The sequence below is a fragment of the Cyprinodon variegatus genome, unplaced genomic scaffold (genome assembly GCF_000732505.1).
Source record: "Cyprinodon variegatus isolate N-32 unplaced genomic scaffold, C_variegatus-1.0 Scaffold1688, whole genome shotgun sequence".
Lineage (NCBI taxonomy): Eukaryota > Metazoa > Chordata > Actinopteri > Cyprinodontiformes > Cyprinodontidae > Cyprinodon > Cyprinodon variegatus.
The window spans coordinates 87,286-102,315 of record NW_015152141.1 but is presented as its reverse complement, the minus strand read 5'-3'; the positions used below and the strand labels follow the sequence as shown (position 1 = coordinate 102,315).

Genomic DNA, 15,030 nt, shown 5'->3' with positions numbered 1-15,030 from the left:
GTCCAAAATTTTGGTAGGGACATGTCCCTATGGTCCCTATGCAAACCTACGCCCATGTCTCACAGTCCTCTTCTGGATCATCCATAAACTGTCAGGAGAACTTCAGATGGGCCTGGACATGTACCGGCTAAAGACGGAGGACACACCCGATCCTGCAGTATGTGAGTCCTTCTGGGCGTAGAGTTACTGCCTTTGTTCCTTTGGTGCAGGGTCTCTGGAGGTCGTTCATCAGATCCCTCTGTGGAGTTCTGGGATTATTGCTCACCTTTCAATCATTTTGACACCATGGGATGAGATCCTGCATGGGACCCCAGATGGAGGGAGATTATAATTTATTTTCTCTGTCTTCCATTGTCTTCTAGTTGCTCCCAGAGTCGATTTCTTTCCACCAACCGCCTCGCCTTTCTAGATTCACTCTTCCCAGCCTGGTGCAGCTCTGTAGTTTTCTTCCTGGTGTCCTTTGACAGCTCTTTAGTCTTGGCCATAGTTGAGTTTTGAATCTGACTCTTTGAGGCTGTGGAAATCAGCTTTTATAAAGGTAAGGAATTCTTAGCTCTCCACACCTGTATCAAACTCGTCCCATTAATACTGGCAATGGGTCGAGGAAAGAACAAGGTTACAGATCTGATGGCCAAACATCTTGCTTGATTGTGAGACAGCAAAACTTATTTTCACCATAATTTAGAAAAATTCTATGTGTAATTCCTACAACGTGGTTTCCTGGATTGGGCATATGTTGAAAATTAAAGACCTCTCTCATGTTTTAAGTATGACAACTTGCACAATTAGTGGCTGACTAAATACTTTTTACCCCAATGTATTTAAAGAATGACATTCAAATATTGAATTCTAAACATAGAGAACAAAATATGCAATGTATTCCATATTAAAGAGGAACTGAGGGGAATGACAGTCAGTTGCACCTCGGTCAGATGTCAGTCTTTCAAGAGGATCTTCACTGCTTTCTGAAGGCGTCCTCATTCAATGGGCTCACTCTCCAGAAAAGTGGATAATTCAGCAGAATTTTCTGTCCTTGAAAGCAGCTCAGTTCTGTGGAAATTTGATTCTTTGAAATCAAGGCTCGCTTCTGCTTATATTGTGTATTTATTTCAGATCCAGGGTTATTTTTAAATCAACAGTTCAAATTTTATCTCGATTCTTGCTTTTCTTCCTCTGTACCTGTAGAATGTGACGGTTGGTAAATGTTAGATGAGTTGTTTTAAAAACTGCAAAGAATATTAAAAAGTCCAGTAAAGAGTTAACCAGAGCACATTTACTCTGCAGGGAATAATGTTTGTCTCTGCTTTAATTAAAGATCAATGTTTGGTAGAAACAGTTTCATAAAGTGATTCCCACTAGTTATCGTGGCTCTATTTACATTCAGCTCTGCAGCCAGTTTTCCAACAATCACTCCAATCAGATTCAGCTTCTTGAAAAGAGTTGGAGTTTTTTAGCCTCCATCATCTTCCTGCTTTCAGAGACGTTTTACTGCAGTTACAGTTATGGCTCCATAAAACCACACAGGTGTTCACTGTGCAGGAAGTTAGATGTCTGTGCATCTATGAACAAGTCTGCTGTGAGAAAGTCTTGATAACAGACGGTTCAACAGTCCAACAACGTTCTGATGCTGCATCCAGCTGTAAGGTCTGAGCTCCTCTCTCACCTGGTGACTTTACTGATCCTCCATTTCCTTCCACATCCCCGGCCGCCAGTGGTAAATCCTCTGGATGAAGTGTGGGGCCCTTTTCGGTAAAATAATTAAAGAAAAATCTTGTCATCAGAAAACAAATTTAACAGGGCAGAAAAATATAAAAGCTGTGAAATAAACATACCTTTGTGAGAACTGTAGAACGTCCTTTTTTTGTTTTTTCATTCATGCCAAGTGGAAAAGCAGAAGGCAAGTCAGAAACGTTTTCTAATACTGACAGGACAGTTTATTTAATTCTGTAAAAAAAAGAGCGCTCACCAAATATAAACATTTTTTTCTTCCAGAGAACAAAAACAGCCACAGCTATTCCCACACACACAACTAGTACAACAGAAATCCCAACAGCAGCAGCCACATATATATTTTTTTCTCCACACTCTGCATCAGTTGAAGTTGTTCCTTCTTTAACCAGCTGAAGATTTAGTTCCTTGCATCTGGAATCACACAGAGATCCATTTACAGAAATTCATCTGATCAATCAAGTTCACTCCTGGTGAATAATCTAGATGTGTCTATAGATCTATAGATTCTCTTACTGTGTGTGTGGCTGACAGAGTGTTAATGATCCATTAGAAAATGTTCCTCTGCTGCATTCAGAGCATTCAGTGTCTGACAGCGACGTTCCTGTGAGAATAAAGAAACATTTCAATCCACATTAACACTGATTATATGTAGAAGAGATATGAATGAATAATATATTATGATTTAGAATAAAAATGTAAATATGAAATCAGGGCTTTGCTTTACCTGCTTTGCTAATATATTGTCCAGGTTTACAGCTGCTGTGCTTTTTTGCAGCATCACAGCTGCCTTTAACAAAGTCGATACAGAAATATCCTTCCAGAGCTTCACAAACTGTATCAGATGATCGTGAACATTTGATTTTCAGCCTCAGACCAGAACCTGCCAACATAGAACAAAGTTATCATGAGAGAAAACAGTGATTCTGCTTTACCAGAAATTCACCTTTTCCCTGAAACTTAAAGGCTAATCTCACTAATCTCTCTTTGTGTTTAATCCTAAACCTAAAAACTTTACCGTTAGTTAAATAGTTAGTGTAGTTGTTTAGATTTTTGTTTATAAAAAAAACAGAAAAGCAAACACAAGTTGCCAAATAACTGCTCATGTTATCAACAGGGGCCAGTATTATAGGATGATCACAGCCACATTGTACACTCGACACACAGCATTATAGAGGTTTTCTGCTATAGATTAGTAAAAAGAGACTTAGAACAGTAGTAACTAGAAAAGCACACAGAGAGAACAGACCTCTACCAAGAAGGATATTTTTGCCCCGTATTGTGAATTACACCTATAGCTAAAAGTCAAACCTGATCTGGATCATTACCAAATATTAATTACCTGTTTCACAACATGAGGTGAACCTCTGGTAAAAATGTAATTTAAATCCATCCATAACTTTTAAAATTATCCTGTACACAGCCAGACAGACAGACATAAACAAACTCTCCTAAAGACATAACCTCCTTGGCAGAGATAATTAGGAGGATGTTGATGCCAATGTCTGGACACAATAGTGGAGGTGTGAACCACAAATCCAAAGACTGAGCTGAACAAAAAAAAAACCAGGAGCTGCTGACTTAGTTCAATATGTTGTGTCATCTAAAGTTATTACCTCCAGCAAGGAGGTTATGCTTGTAGTCGAGTTTTTGTCTGTCTGTCTGTCCATCTGTTTACAAGATAACTTGAAAAGTTATCAACAGATTTGAGTGACATTTTTCCCAAAAGGTGCACCTCAGTTGAAGGAAAAAGCCAAACAATTTTGGTAATGATCCAGATCATAATCAGGATGCAGGATTTTTTTTAAAGTTAAAATGATTTGCCGCAGCAAACAGTTCCCTCATAAACCAGAGGGTGGCCAGAAGTATTATACTGAGGATAAAAAAAAAGGAAAAGTGAGCCATGCCTCCCTGGAAGTCTGGATTTGCTGATCGAAGAAGAAATCAGAGACAGAGGCTGCAGTCACACGCTGGGCCTTATTTAGTACCTATGAAAGGATTTTAAGGAAACTGTTACCAAAGGTGTGCCTCATACCAAGGAAAAATTAATTTGATGATGATCCAGATGAGCTTCTAGATTTAGCTACAGGTTTAAGTCACAATACAGGGCAAAATGTGCTGCAGGTCTGCGCTCTCAGAGTTCTTTTCTAATTTTACCCAAACGGCACTAGTTTAGTATTTTTTAAGGGGTTTAGCAAACAGATTCATATCCAGCTGTATATATTAATGGTTAGAAAATGTATAATTATTTGTAATCAATTATTTTAACAATCCATGCTGATGTAGTGTGCAGAGCCATCTAGTATTTACTCGCTCCAAATCCTGTCTTTTATGACAACAGATATACCAGTTATAAGGCTGATAATGACTCCATTGTCTCTGAAAGTTGGACCGAAAACAGATTTTTAAACCAAATGTAAAAAAAAAAGCAGACATATAAATTACAACTGATAAGAACACTGAATGCCCCTTAAGTTCTAATTCAGCTGTTTCATTAATTTGTTATTTTTCTTTTAATTAAGCTTTGTTTTAATAGTATCATGAGAAATTTTGACAAGTGCACTATGGCTGCAACATGTTTATCTGGCTAACATGGATCTGTAGAACATCTCTCAGTTAAAATAGGAATCAACACAGGAAGGGAGGAGTGCTGCTTCAGCATTAGATGTGACCGATACTGATTGATCTGTGCATCTTTGCACTGATCTTAATTAATGCTTTTTTCATATTTTCAAAAGCTACTGAACAAAAAAACAAAACAAAAAATATTTTTTGCGAATAAGGATTAAGAAAAGCAAAAAATGTTTTTTCATTCATCTTACAGTACAGGAGATGTTTGTTTTTCTCTCACACCACCTATGATATATATTAAGGATGAGGATTTTCACTATGAGGCTTGAAATGCAAACAAAATGTTTTTTTGACTACCTTATCCTTGTGCAAAATCAAATGAATCTATCTATATGTTAATTCTAATCTTTTCTGTCAAGTGCTGCCTATTTTAAAGTTGAATCAAACAAATAAAAACTACCAAAATATTTGAACTTCATCACTTGTTATAGCAGAACACTTGTGTACATATTGTGTATTCAAGAACTTTGAGGTGAAAGAAACTTCTGGGTGACGATGAGGAGTGCAATAAGAAGTTTCACCTTTATCACATATAGTGCATGGGTTACATTGCTTTTTTCCTGTAGGGTTCTCCATATATGTTCCATCAGCACAGGGTAAACAGGATGTGCTTCTGAACTCTGTACAGTCTGTTTTTACCCGATTGCCTGTTAGAAAAGGAAAACAACAATCACAATTTGGACCTTTGTGTCCTATTTCACATGAATCAGCGACAATAAAGACAAAGACTGCTAAACAGAAATCTGAATTTGGTCACAAACAGCTGAATTTAAAAAAAAGCAAAACAGTCAATTAGATAAGGCTAGAATTGAACACACTGACTTACAAAATATTAAATCAAATACCTTAAATACGAACACACACTATTACATTTCTCTGTCCTTGTGAGGACTTTTCAGTGACTTCTTTCAATTTCTGACCCATTTCTACAGCTTAACCGTGACCCTCACCCTGAACCCAATCATAGCCCCCATAAAGCATTTTTACCAAATATCAGTCCCCAGGAGAGCAGTCAATCCCCACAATATATGAAATCCATGCTCACACATATGTCTGTGTGTTAATTACACTGTTACATCTCCAGCCTCATGTGTCACATGTTAGTCACATTTCTGAGGTATAATGTCAAATGGCTGAGTTGGATAATGTCTGCTGTAAGGTGTGACGAGGAGGATTAGAAGCCAATTAGAAAACAGGGTGGAGTTTCATGTCTCACAGACAGCTGCTTTAAGCATATTTTTGAACTGTGTAATTATAAATTGGTTCAACTGATTGAATTAATCAGTTGAACCAATTTTTTTACTAACATTAGTAGAGAAAAATAAAATAAAGGAGACTGTTTCACAACTAAAACCAGTAATACATGTTTAACATGTTCTGCAGGATTACATTAGGATTACATCTACACCTTGTCTATCACTAAAAGATCAACTTACTGTAACGTCTTCCTTGTTATTGTTAAAGTATTGATGACTGTCTGCTCTGCCTTCATTTTCTATGTTACTGATGAAGTTCTGTAACCTTCTACTTGCTTACATTGAGATCCTACTGAGCCTCTGTCTGACAGAGCTACAAGCAAAAAAGTTTACAGGTTCTAAAGTTGATTAATTCAGGACATAAATTCCAGGGTTAACTGGATTAGTTTCAATCCTTTAAGAAACATTGAACACCAAGTTTTCAGCAGTTTTACAAAAACTGCTGAAAACTGGCATGTGTTGCAAACTGCAACATTTTTATGTCCAAAACATTGCATTCTATTGTTCATTGCAGCAATACTGTAAAAAGAAGGGCTGCAGTTTTGAAGCTGCAGGTTCTTCTTTAAGTTTTAAGGCAAAGGTGCCACTTGTCTTGATTTTAGTCCTGCCCTGTTTGTGCTCCCTCTCCCTCTTCTGTAGATCACTGATCATTCCAACCTGGGCTGCTCACTATTTAAACCAACCCAGTCTCATGGGAAAATGTACCCCCACTACGTTGGTCCACACTGCAAAACGTAGTGGAGGTACATTAATGGCCATTTTTTTGTGGTACTGTTACGTTTCTTCTGCCTATACGCTTTCTATTGTTTTACGTCCTAGTCACGTGACTTTCAAGATTCCAGCTGGGAGAAGAAAAATATATTTTGTTGGGCGGCCTTTGGTTCTTTTTTTGTGGAAAGATTAATGACTTGAGTTTGTTTTTGCATTAAAATGAGTTTTGATTACATTTCTAGTGAGAAATGTATAGTTTGTTGCCAGAATATTTACTCAGGGAATGTACATATTTACTTGCTTGTTCGTTTCTTGCAAAGATTTTTCAAGATAATGTGAAACTGTAAGGTTTTGGTATAAACATGGCTGAGATTTCTCTAACTTTTAGTGGGAAAATCAATAATTTCAATCAGTTTCTGCATTTAAATGGGTTTTGATTACATTTATAGCAAGAAGTGTAGGGTTTATTTACATAATATTTACTTAGTGAACATACATAATCACCCGCTTGCTAGTTTTTGCTACAGGTTTTCGGATCTCGTCAGGATTATGTGAAATTGCAACGTTTTGGCTGCTACCCATCGCCTAGCATTTAGCTGCCGCCCCGATTCAACATTGAATTCTTTGTGATTTAACTCCATCTGACGGATCAAACCCTCGCCACTGCGTGCGTTGCGTCTGAGGTTGATTTTCAGATCAATGCATTACGTCGTGGCATACGGGAGAAACTAATTAAACTAGTTTAAAAAAGGATCATGGGTTAAAGGAGAAGTTCGGTTTTTTACACTTTTAGCCCATTTTCTGTAGTGTCCAGGATGAAATCGAATGATCGACACCAAAAGTTTGACAATTGCTCCTGTCTCTGCTTTTTGGCTCATTTAGAATCACCCCCTGGCTGCTTTAGAATGGCTTGCATAGAGCATGTCCGATAATGTCCTTAAAACAACCTTAAACGTTCTTTTTTTAAAATATGCTACTCACCGGGTCGTCAGCGCTGTTCAATGACGTTCCAAAAAAAGTTTCGTGAAGAAAAAACGTTCCTGTAGTGTTTTATTTAGCATTTTGTAAATCCCATTGAGTTCTGTTGGAATAGTCAATATTCCGCTGCCACCGGAAACGGAAATGGGGCCTGTTTACACTTAGTTGTAGTCTTTTCGCTTCACTCTGTGTACTCCGACGTCGAGAATCAAGAATCCACCTTTCGTATTCCATTTTCAGAGTTTTTTAAAGTGTTTAACAGAGACGTTAGCACCTCGACGTCGGAGTACACAGAGTGAAGCGAAAAGACTACAACTGTGTAAACAGGCCCCATTTCCGTTTCCGGTGGCAGCGGAATATTGACTATTCCAACAGAACTCAATGGGATTTACAAAATGCTAAATAAAACACTACAGGAACGTTTTTCTTTAAGTTTTAAACTTTTTTTGGAACGTCATTGAACAGCGCTGACGACCCGGTGAGTAGCATATTTTAAAAAAAGAACGTTTAAGGTTGTTTTAAGGACATTATCAGACATGCTCTATGCAAGCCATTCTAAAGCAGCCAGGGGGGGATTCTAAATGAGCCAAAAAGCAGAGACAGGAGCAATTGTCAAACTTTTGGTGTCGATCATTCGATTTCATCCTGGACACTACAGAAAATGGGCTTAAAGTGTAAAAAACCGAACTTCTCCTTTAAGATCGGATGTGTTTTATTTGGAAATCTACCGGATCCTTTGTGCATTTAACTTCCTGTTTGGTGCGATGTCATTGATGGGTTTTGACCAGATTTTGACCAAAGAGGAACTAAAAAAAAACAAAAACAATTTGAATACACAACCAGCATATCTAGAATCAGTGACAGAGAGCGACTGGGACCAGAAGTTTATTAATTTCTCCCCATTGATTTCCATTCAAAATGTTTTTGCTCCCACCGGGCTCTAGGGAAGTGGCGGGCATACCGCCACCTACTGTTCATGAGTGTGTAGCAACATTGTTTTACATCTATTAAATTCTATTTTTTTATTTTGTATTCTGAAGATAAATAAATAATGCTTTCCTTAATCTATAAATATCTTTTATATTTCCTTTATTTCCCAATAATCCTTTAAGACTCCATTCTTGGCCTGTCCTTTCAACTCTTTTCAATTTCTTCCTTTCAGGTCCAGATGTTTTAAAGTTCATCAATACGTGTTCTACATGTTCTATCTCTCCACATCCTTCACATTTATCATTATTTTTCCTCCCTATTAAGTATAAATTGTCATTTAAATAAGTATGACTTACTCTTAATCTGATCATTATTATTTCTTCCCTTCGGTTTCTCTCATTAATATTTCTATTTAATACTGACTTTTGTACTTTATATAACCTTCTTCCTTTTTATCTTCATTCCACCTTTTTTGCCATTTTTCAATTTCTTTCCTCTTAATAAATGATTGAATGTCGTACCCCTAGTTGTCCGCGAGTGCATTGCAAGGGGTATATGAAATTTTTTTATTTCTTAGGTAGTAAAATAAAATAGGGCTGGGATCGGTACTGCTTTTTGAGGACCCAACTGAAAAATTTAACAAACTTTAATCAACCAAAAATTTAATTTTTCAGCTTTGACACACATCCAAACCAAGCAGAGGAACAGACTGGATGCAGAGAACAGCCTGGGATCAGCTGTTTTTCACACTGAGCTATCGGAGCTCACCAAAGCAGCTCAGGTGTCTGGATGAAAACAAAGTAAAACTAAGTAAATCAGTCTGACTATAATTTTGTTCAATATCTTGTTCCCAGTTCATCAAGTTTAAATGTGATTATAGGGGAGTTACTCAGAGGAGCTCCAGTTTCATAAATACAGGTTTATAATATGATTTTATTTTGTATTTATTTTGATTCCTTACTAACTTCTGGGCAACATATTTATGTTGTTTTTATTTGAGATGGAAAGAATAAAATGCCTAAGAATTTAATTCTCAAGTTAAAAGATTAAGTTAAATAGTTTTTATTTGATGTTGTTATATTACTTTTGGATAATCATTAATACTTTTAACTGAAAGGGGGACTCACGGTAAGAAAAAATGCCCAAAGGTGGTAAACACTGCTCCAGGATCTAGACTTCTTTCTAGGTCATCCAAAGAGCCCATTCTGCTCTACAGCAGATTATTGCTACAAATCTCCATGTAATGACAAATAACAGGAGAAATGTATTTATAAAAAACTAAACAAGGTCTCTGTAGCTTATCCCAGAGGAGAGAAATGTCCCAGTGTGACGTCACTGGTTTTGTGGCCGGAGCATTTGGTTTCTATGACGGCTGCTACAGGGTAGTGCGTTCTTGCATTTGGTTGAACGTGAACAATAGAATTTTTTTTCCCCCCTCCATTAATAATAGCTGTCCAGTTCTTGCTGTGAAAAATGAAGGCTATATTTCTCCTATTTACTAACTCTTCACTCCATCTTTAAGTATTTGTTAACTAATGAACACCAACAACTTAAGAGCTACCATCACACATCGGAACTTTATAAATACGTGCACACGTTAGTGACACAAAGACCTAACCTGCATGCTCTCAATTTCAAAAGCATATTTTTGTGATGAGCTTGTGTAGCATGCTCATCACAAAAGATCAAATTCTAACAGGCTGAATGATTTTGTGAGTCATGCATCATGAAATATTCATTTTTAATGCAATGCATTATGCACCACGTGATCATTTCTACTCAACTTGAGGGGAACTCCACAAATTCAGCTGCAAGATGATTGTATAAATTGATGCATCTGCTGTTAAAGACTACAGAATGGAAACACAAGAATGCAGCACAGAGTAAACAAGAACATAATGACACGTCAGCAGCCTTCCTGTGGTCCTTCTCAATGGACCACAGGAAGGCTTGCAATGCAAGGCCTGCTGTGACTAGACCTGTCCTGTTAAACACACTTATGAGGCAACATGGATAAAATCCATATTTTACACACTTGAGACCATCTAACACAGAAGAATCGAATCAAAGGGAGGGAAAATCACTAATTGGCCCCAATCTGAACATTTCCAGTTATGGGACTTGTGCTTATTTCTGCTTTTAGCAGTTTAGACATCAATGGCTGTTCGTTATTCTGAGACGACAGCCAGTTCCGAATGTTACACAAACTTAATACTCAAATTGTCATATCATTAGTTTTAAAGTAAAAATTAAATATATAAATGTATATAAATATTAAAAATAATAAATATTTACAAGATCTGAGGGCTGTACTCACTCCACTGAGAAACTTACTAATTCTTTCTCTTTTTTTTTTTTATGGAACTAAAACTGCAGAACCTGTCAGTTTTGTTGGCACAGAAACTCCCCATCATAAATAATCATTGATCAATTTATTTTATGGACATAAAAAGACACAGGGATGTTTGTTTATAAATAAAACTTTTATTTCATATCAGACAACAAGAACCCAAAATATAACAGCTTTTTATTAGTCAAAATAATGTCATAAAAAGTTCTGACACATAAGAACATTTACTCCCAGCCAGCTTTAGTAGATCTAATAAAAAAGGCTGCTTAAAAGGATACAGCCCCTGATTCTGGACATTTTCTCTTTTGTCTTCTTCTGAAATTTGCTGCTCTTAGGTCACATCCTTTACTTCGATGTAATGTACGTTGAGATCCCTCCTGAGGTATTCCTCTGGTCTGTCTCGGGATCTGGGACTGGTTTACTCCAGCATGATCTGCTCCAGCAATTGCACTGCTTTCCAAAGGTCTGTGTGGTTTATGTTATGACCACAACACCATCAAATTCCAAAAATCACATTTTAATAAGATGCAAGGCTGAAATATTTTGGGTTCAATCTGTCTTCAATGAAATAAAAGAGAATTCATTAAAGAAACACATTTAGGTATATAAAGTTCCAGCCTTATGTATAGCTCTTGCTGCTTTTTTCTGGTTGTAAAGAAAGGTTGTGTTTATGGTTATTTATATGTACTATGCAGATTTTTGGGATCTGAAAAACATATTAACTGCTATAACAATTACATTCTACAAATCTGAATATAAAGGACATACATCCCTTAGAAAAGAGTCAAGAGTAAATCAAGGTTTCAATTGATTCTCAAATCAACTGGAGTTCTGACAGGATAATAATTGTAATTGAATAATTGAACTTTATTGATCTCACAATGGAGAAATTCCCCTCTACATTAAACCCCTTGGAGAGCAGTGGGCTGCCATTGTGTGGCGCCCGGGGGGCTGTGTGGGGTTAAAGGTCTTTGCTCAGGGACCCAGAGTGCAGGCTGTGGGAGTGGGTTTAGAACTTAGAACCTCTGGATTCATAGCTCTATACCCTAACCACTAGGCCACCACTGCCCATATAGAAGTATAGATAGATAGAATAATACTTAAACCTTGCAGTTTTACATTAAACACAGAAAAAGAAGAATAGTCTTGTCTTGTTGTTTCTTACCAGCAGAGCACATTGGACAGCATTCGTTTCCAATCTTATACTCTGTAGAGTGACAGGTCAAGGCGCTGACACTCATATGTTGAATTAAAAACATCTGTGAAAAATAAAAGAGAATTTTCCTTTTCATTTCAGCATCAGTAGTGAATTCAACAGTAAATATCAGGCATATTTTTTGAGATTATTCAAACTCTCAAAGGATACTTAGATTAACCCCCCATCAACATTATTACCATCAGCTTCCCATTACAAACAACAACTTCCAAAAAACAAAAAGATAAAGTAATAAAAGTGCATTTCATGGTAAAACCTCCTGTGAAGCTCACTTTAATCAAAATTATACAATCTAGTAACAGCTGGTAGTAACAACATTAGTACTTATATAAAAATTATAATCAGTATTTTTTACTCCAATATTCATATCTATTTTTTTCTCTTTTATAACCCGTTTGATGTTTGAATGCTGCTTCAGCTCCACATTCATGCTGTCCCTCAGCTTCACCCACAGAAACACAGGAACCTCTTTAGGTTCTAATTGTTATCTATGTGTATCTCTTAACTCATGGACTCCTTCCCTTCTAAATAATATATTCCCTGGCACTTGGTTATTTTCAGCTCTCTAAATTATTAAAGCTGCAGGTAGTTTCACTGTGACATAAATTTGTAATTAACCTTGCAGAACACCAAAATAATCAATTGCAACAATAATGAGGCAATAATGTTTGGAGGTTTAACAGTAAATCATCATTTGTTTTGTCAAAATCCCCTTTTAACATCAACATTATAACATAGATATGTGAAAATCAATGAATAATAGTAAATATGGTAATATTAAATTTCCCTTAGGGATTAATAGATTATTTTTTAATTGAATGATGAGACATGTGCATATTAACATTCTGCAAACAATTTAATCTAAAAAGAATAGAAAGTCTAAAATGAACAGATAGGAAGAAACTTCATCAATATTGGAGACAAAGTTCAGGCTTGTTGCCAATGGAATAATGTGAGCTGTTGCATAAGAATCTAGAATCTAGACTTGTTACAAACCTTTAAATCCAATTCTGGAAGCAAAATAAAAGTCAAACAAGGTCTAAATACATGAAATACGAACCAATGTTAAACAGAATGATGTCTCATGCTGCATGTATAAACTGAACATTATTTAAACTCTATAGCCTGTCTGTGATAGATCACTGAACACATCCTTCCCTTTTTGCCCAGAATGAACCTCTGTTCAGACTCGATCATGTGGTGTCCAGTGGTGTCTTAAAGAACACAGTAACTTCTTTGTGCTTTAAAGGCCTCCATAGTCACAAGACCTCAGTCTAACGAAGCTCTTCTGAGATGTAGGCCAAAGAGATGCAGGTGTGGTGAAAATTAAAGTGCAGCACCAGTGTGATTCAGTCATGTCTCTCCGTGTGAGTTAGTCATGTCTCTCCGAATAATAAAATTATGTTAGAACACTCTGTTGACAATATGCCACTAAGAATTAAAGCTGGAAATAAACGGAAGTCCAACTTTACACCAACAAGGTCCACCTGAGAAAAGAGGCATATATGCTCCACAAAAAGTTTTCTTTTAGTTTTAAGTGAAGTAGCTCTGGTGCTTTTTTTTTTTTTACCCAAGAGTTGCTTCATATAAATAGTTATGAAATGTCTTACGCATTGATGGCAGAGCTATGTGGTTTTGTAACTGCAAACATCTCTTCCTGTCATGATCTTGGGTGATGTCTGGTCTGATTACTTATTTCTCACACCTGCTTAGCTTCGCCCAGTTCTCATTACCTGCATATCTGATCCACCTGTACCATCTCTATTTAACCAGCCTTCTGACCAACCATCAGTGCCAGGTTATTTTCGAGCCGTTGGTGAGAAGTTTTCGAGCATTCCTGTTACTGATTGCCTGATCCTGACCTATTCTGCCCCTCAACCTCTGAGACTGCCTGCCCCCGTCTGATCTGGTTGCCAAACCTGTCTTCTTACTCCTGCCGGATCTCTGCCTGTCTGTGTACTGAACCTGGAACTGACCCGACCCCGTTCTGGGTTCTCTCTCGGCACCTAACTGGATCTTTGACCTCCAGGCTCAGACAATCGAGCACATCACCGCCATCAGCTTAAGCTTGGCCGTGGTTTATCCTGCAAACCTTTCTCTGCCCGGCTCTGATCCCTTGCATGTCATCCGATACATCAGCGTCTGGGCAGCAACTTCTGTGCCGTGTTTGCAGCCAACCGGATGGAACCAACGTCACCCTCTGGGCTCGGACTGAATTATAAGGCCAGAGGTTCCTGCCTTTGACGCTAATGCTGCTCACTTTGACTCAGTTTCCAATAAACGTTTTGAGAAAACCGCCTCAAATTTTAGATCCTACTGTTTTGAGCCTGTCAATTCCAGAGAGAGACCAAAACAGAGACCAAAAATGATGTAGAATAATGAAAGCCAAATGAAAGCATAATAAGTGAAGGGGACTTCACACTGGCTTTGTTTTAAACGTCTCCATCTTAAATAAAAATGTATGTTTTTGTTTTAGTTCCTCAGTTAAAAACCACTTTGTTATTGGTTCCTCTTTAGTTGTGGCTGGTTTGGCATTTGTTTTTAAAATGGAGCTGGAACCTCATCAAAACAATTGACTTTCCTACAAACTACCAACTTTCTTTTTCTTTTCTTTTCTTTTTTTTTTTTAACCATTTTTGTTAAGTTTCCATACATACAGGGGTTGAACTAAAACTTCTTAAAGGTCGACTTGTACCGACATGTTCTTTATGCATGGTTAACAGATTTTTAAACTATTTTCAGTTTATATGCTTCCCACAGTGGAGAGTTGCTGAGCAACACCTCTGCAGGTTCTAACAAGCAGCAAAGCTTCCAGTAAACCTTTTTCTTAAGCATAACCAAGCCCACACCTTCAAATGTCGGTTTAACGCTGCAGTTGCAAAAGCAGATTCAAATTCAGTAAAGTTATCCACACTTTTTCTGACTGCATAGAGGGAGAAGCTTTAGGATGTCAAGTTATAACAGTTTATTAATTGACTCATCCATATTTCTAACATATCTGTCTTCTATAGGCTATAGAACCCCTCATACCTCTGCTTGCCATGGTCTATTCAGTATTATAAATGTGTTGGATTAGTGTAACATTCTAATTTACCAGTAGATGGACAGTTGCTATATTGTTTCCTCGGAGGTTCATTTTTTAAAGCACAATAGGAGGTTTCTGCAGACACCATCTCGATGATATTACAGAAAGGAGTTCTATCAGCAGCAGGAAGTCATCACCTGGAAAT

The 15,030-nt window shown here is 37.2% G+C and overlaps 1 protein-coding gene across 1 annotated transcript; it reads right to left on the bottom strand.

Annotated features, from left to right (window-relative positions):
• Positions 1-1,915: 1,915 nt before the first annotated feature.
• On the bottom strand, positions 1,916-12,547 carry LOC107104315 (tumor necrosis factor receptor superfamily member 14-like). Its single transcript, XM_015404298.1, has 6 exons — positions 11,750-12,547; positions 4,881-5,006; positions 2,456-2,611; positions 2,245-2,332; positions 2,037-2,142; positions 1,916-1,921 (listed from the first exon to the last, which is right to left on the bottom strand). The coding sequence occupies exons 1-6, from the start codon at positions 11,874-11,876 to the stop codon at positions 1,916-1,918; spliced, it is 609 nt and encodes a 202-aa protein (XP_015259784.1). The 5' UTR covers positions 11,877-12,547.
• Positions 12,548-15,030: the final 2,483 nt, after the last annotated feature.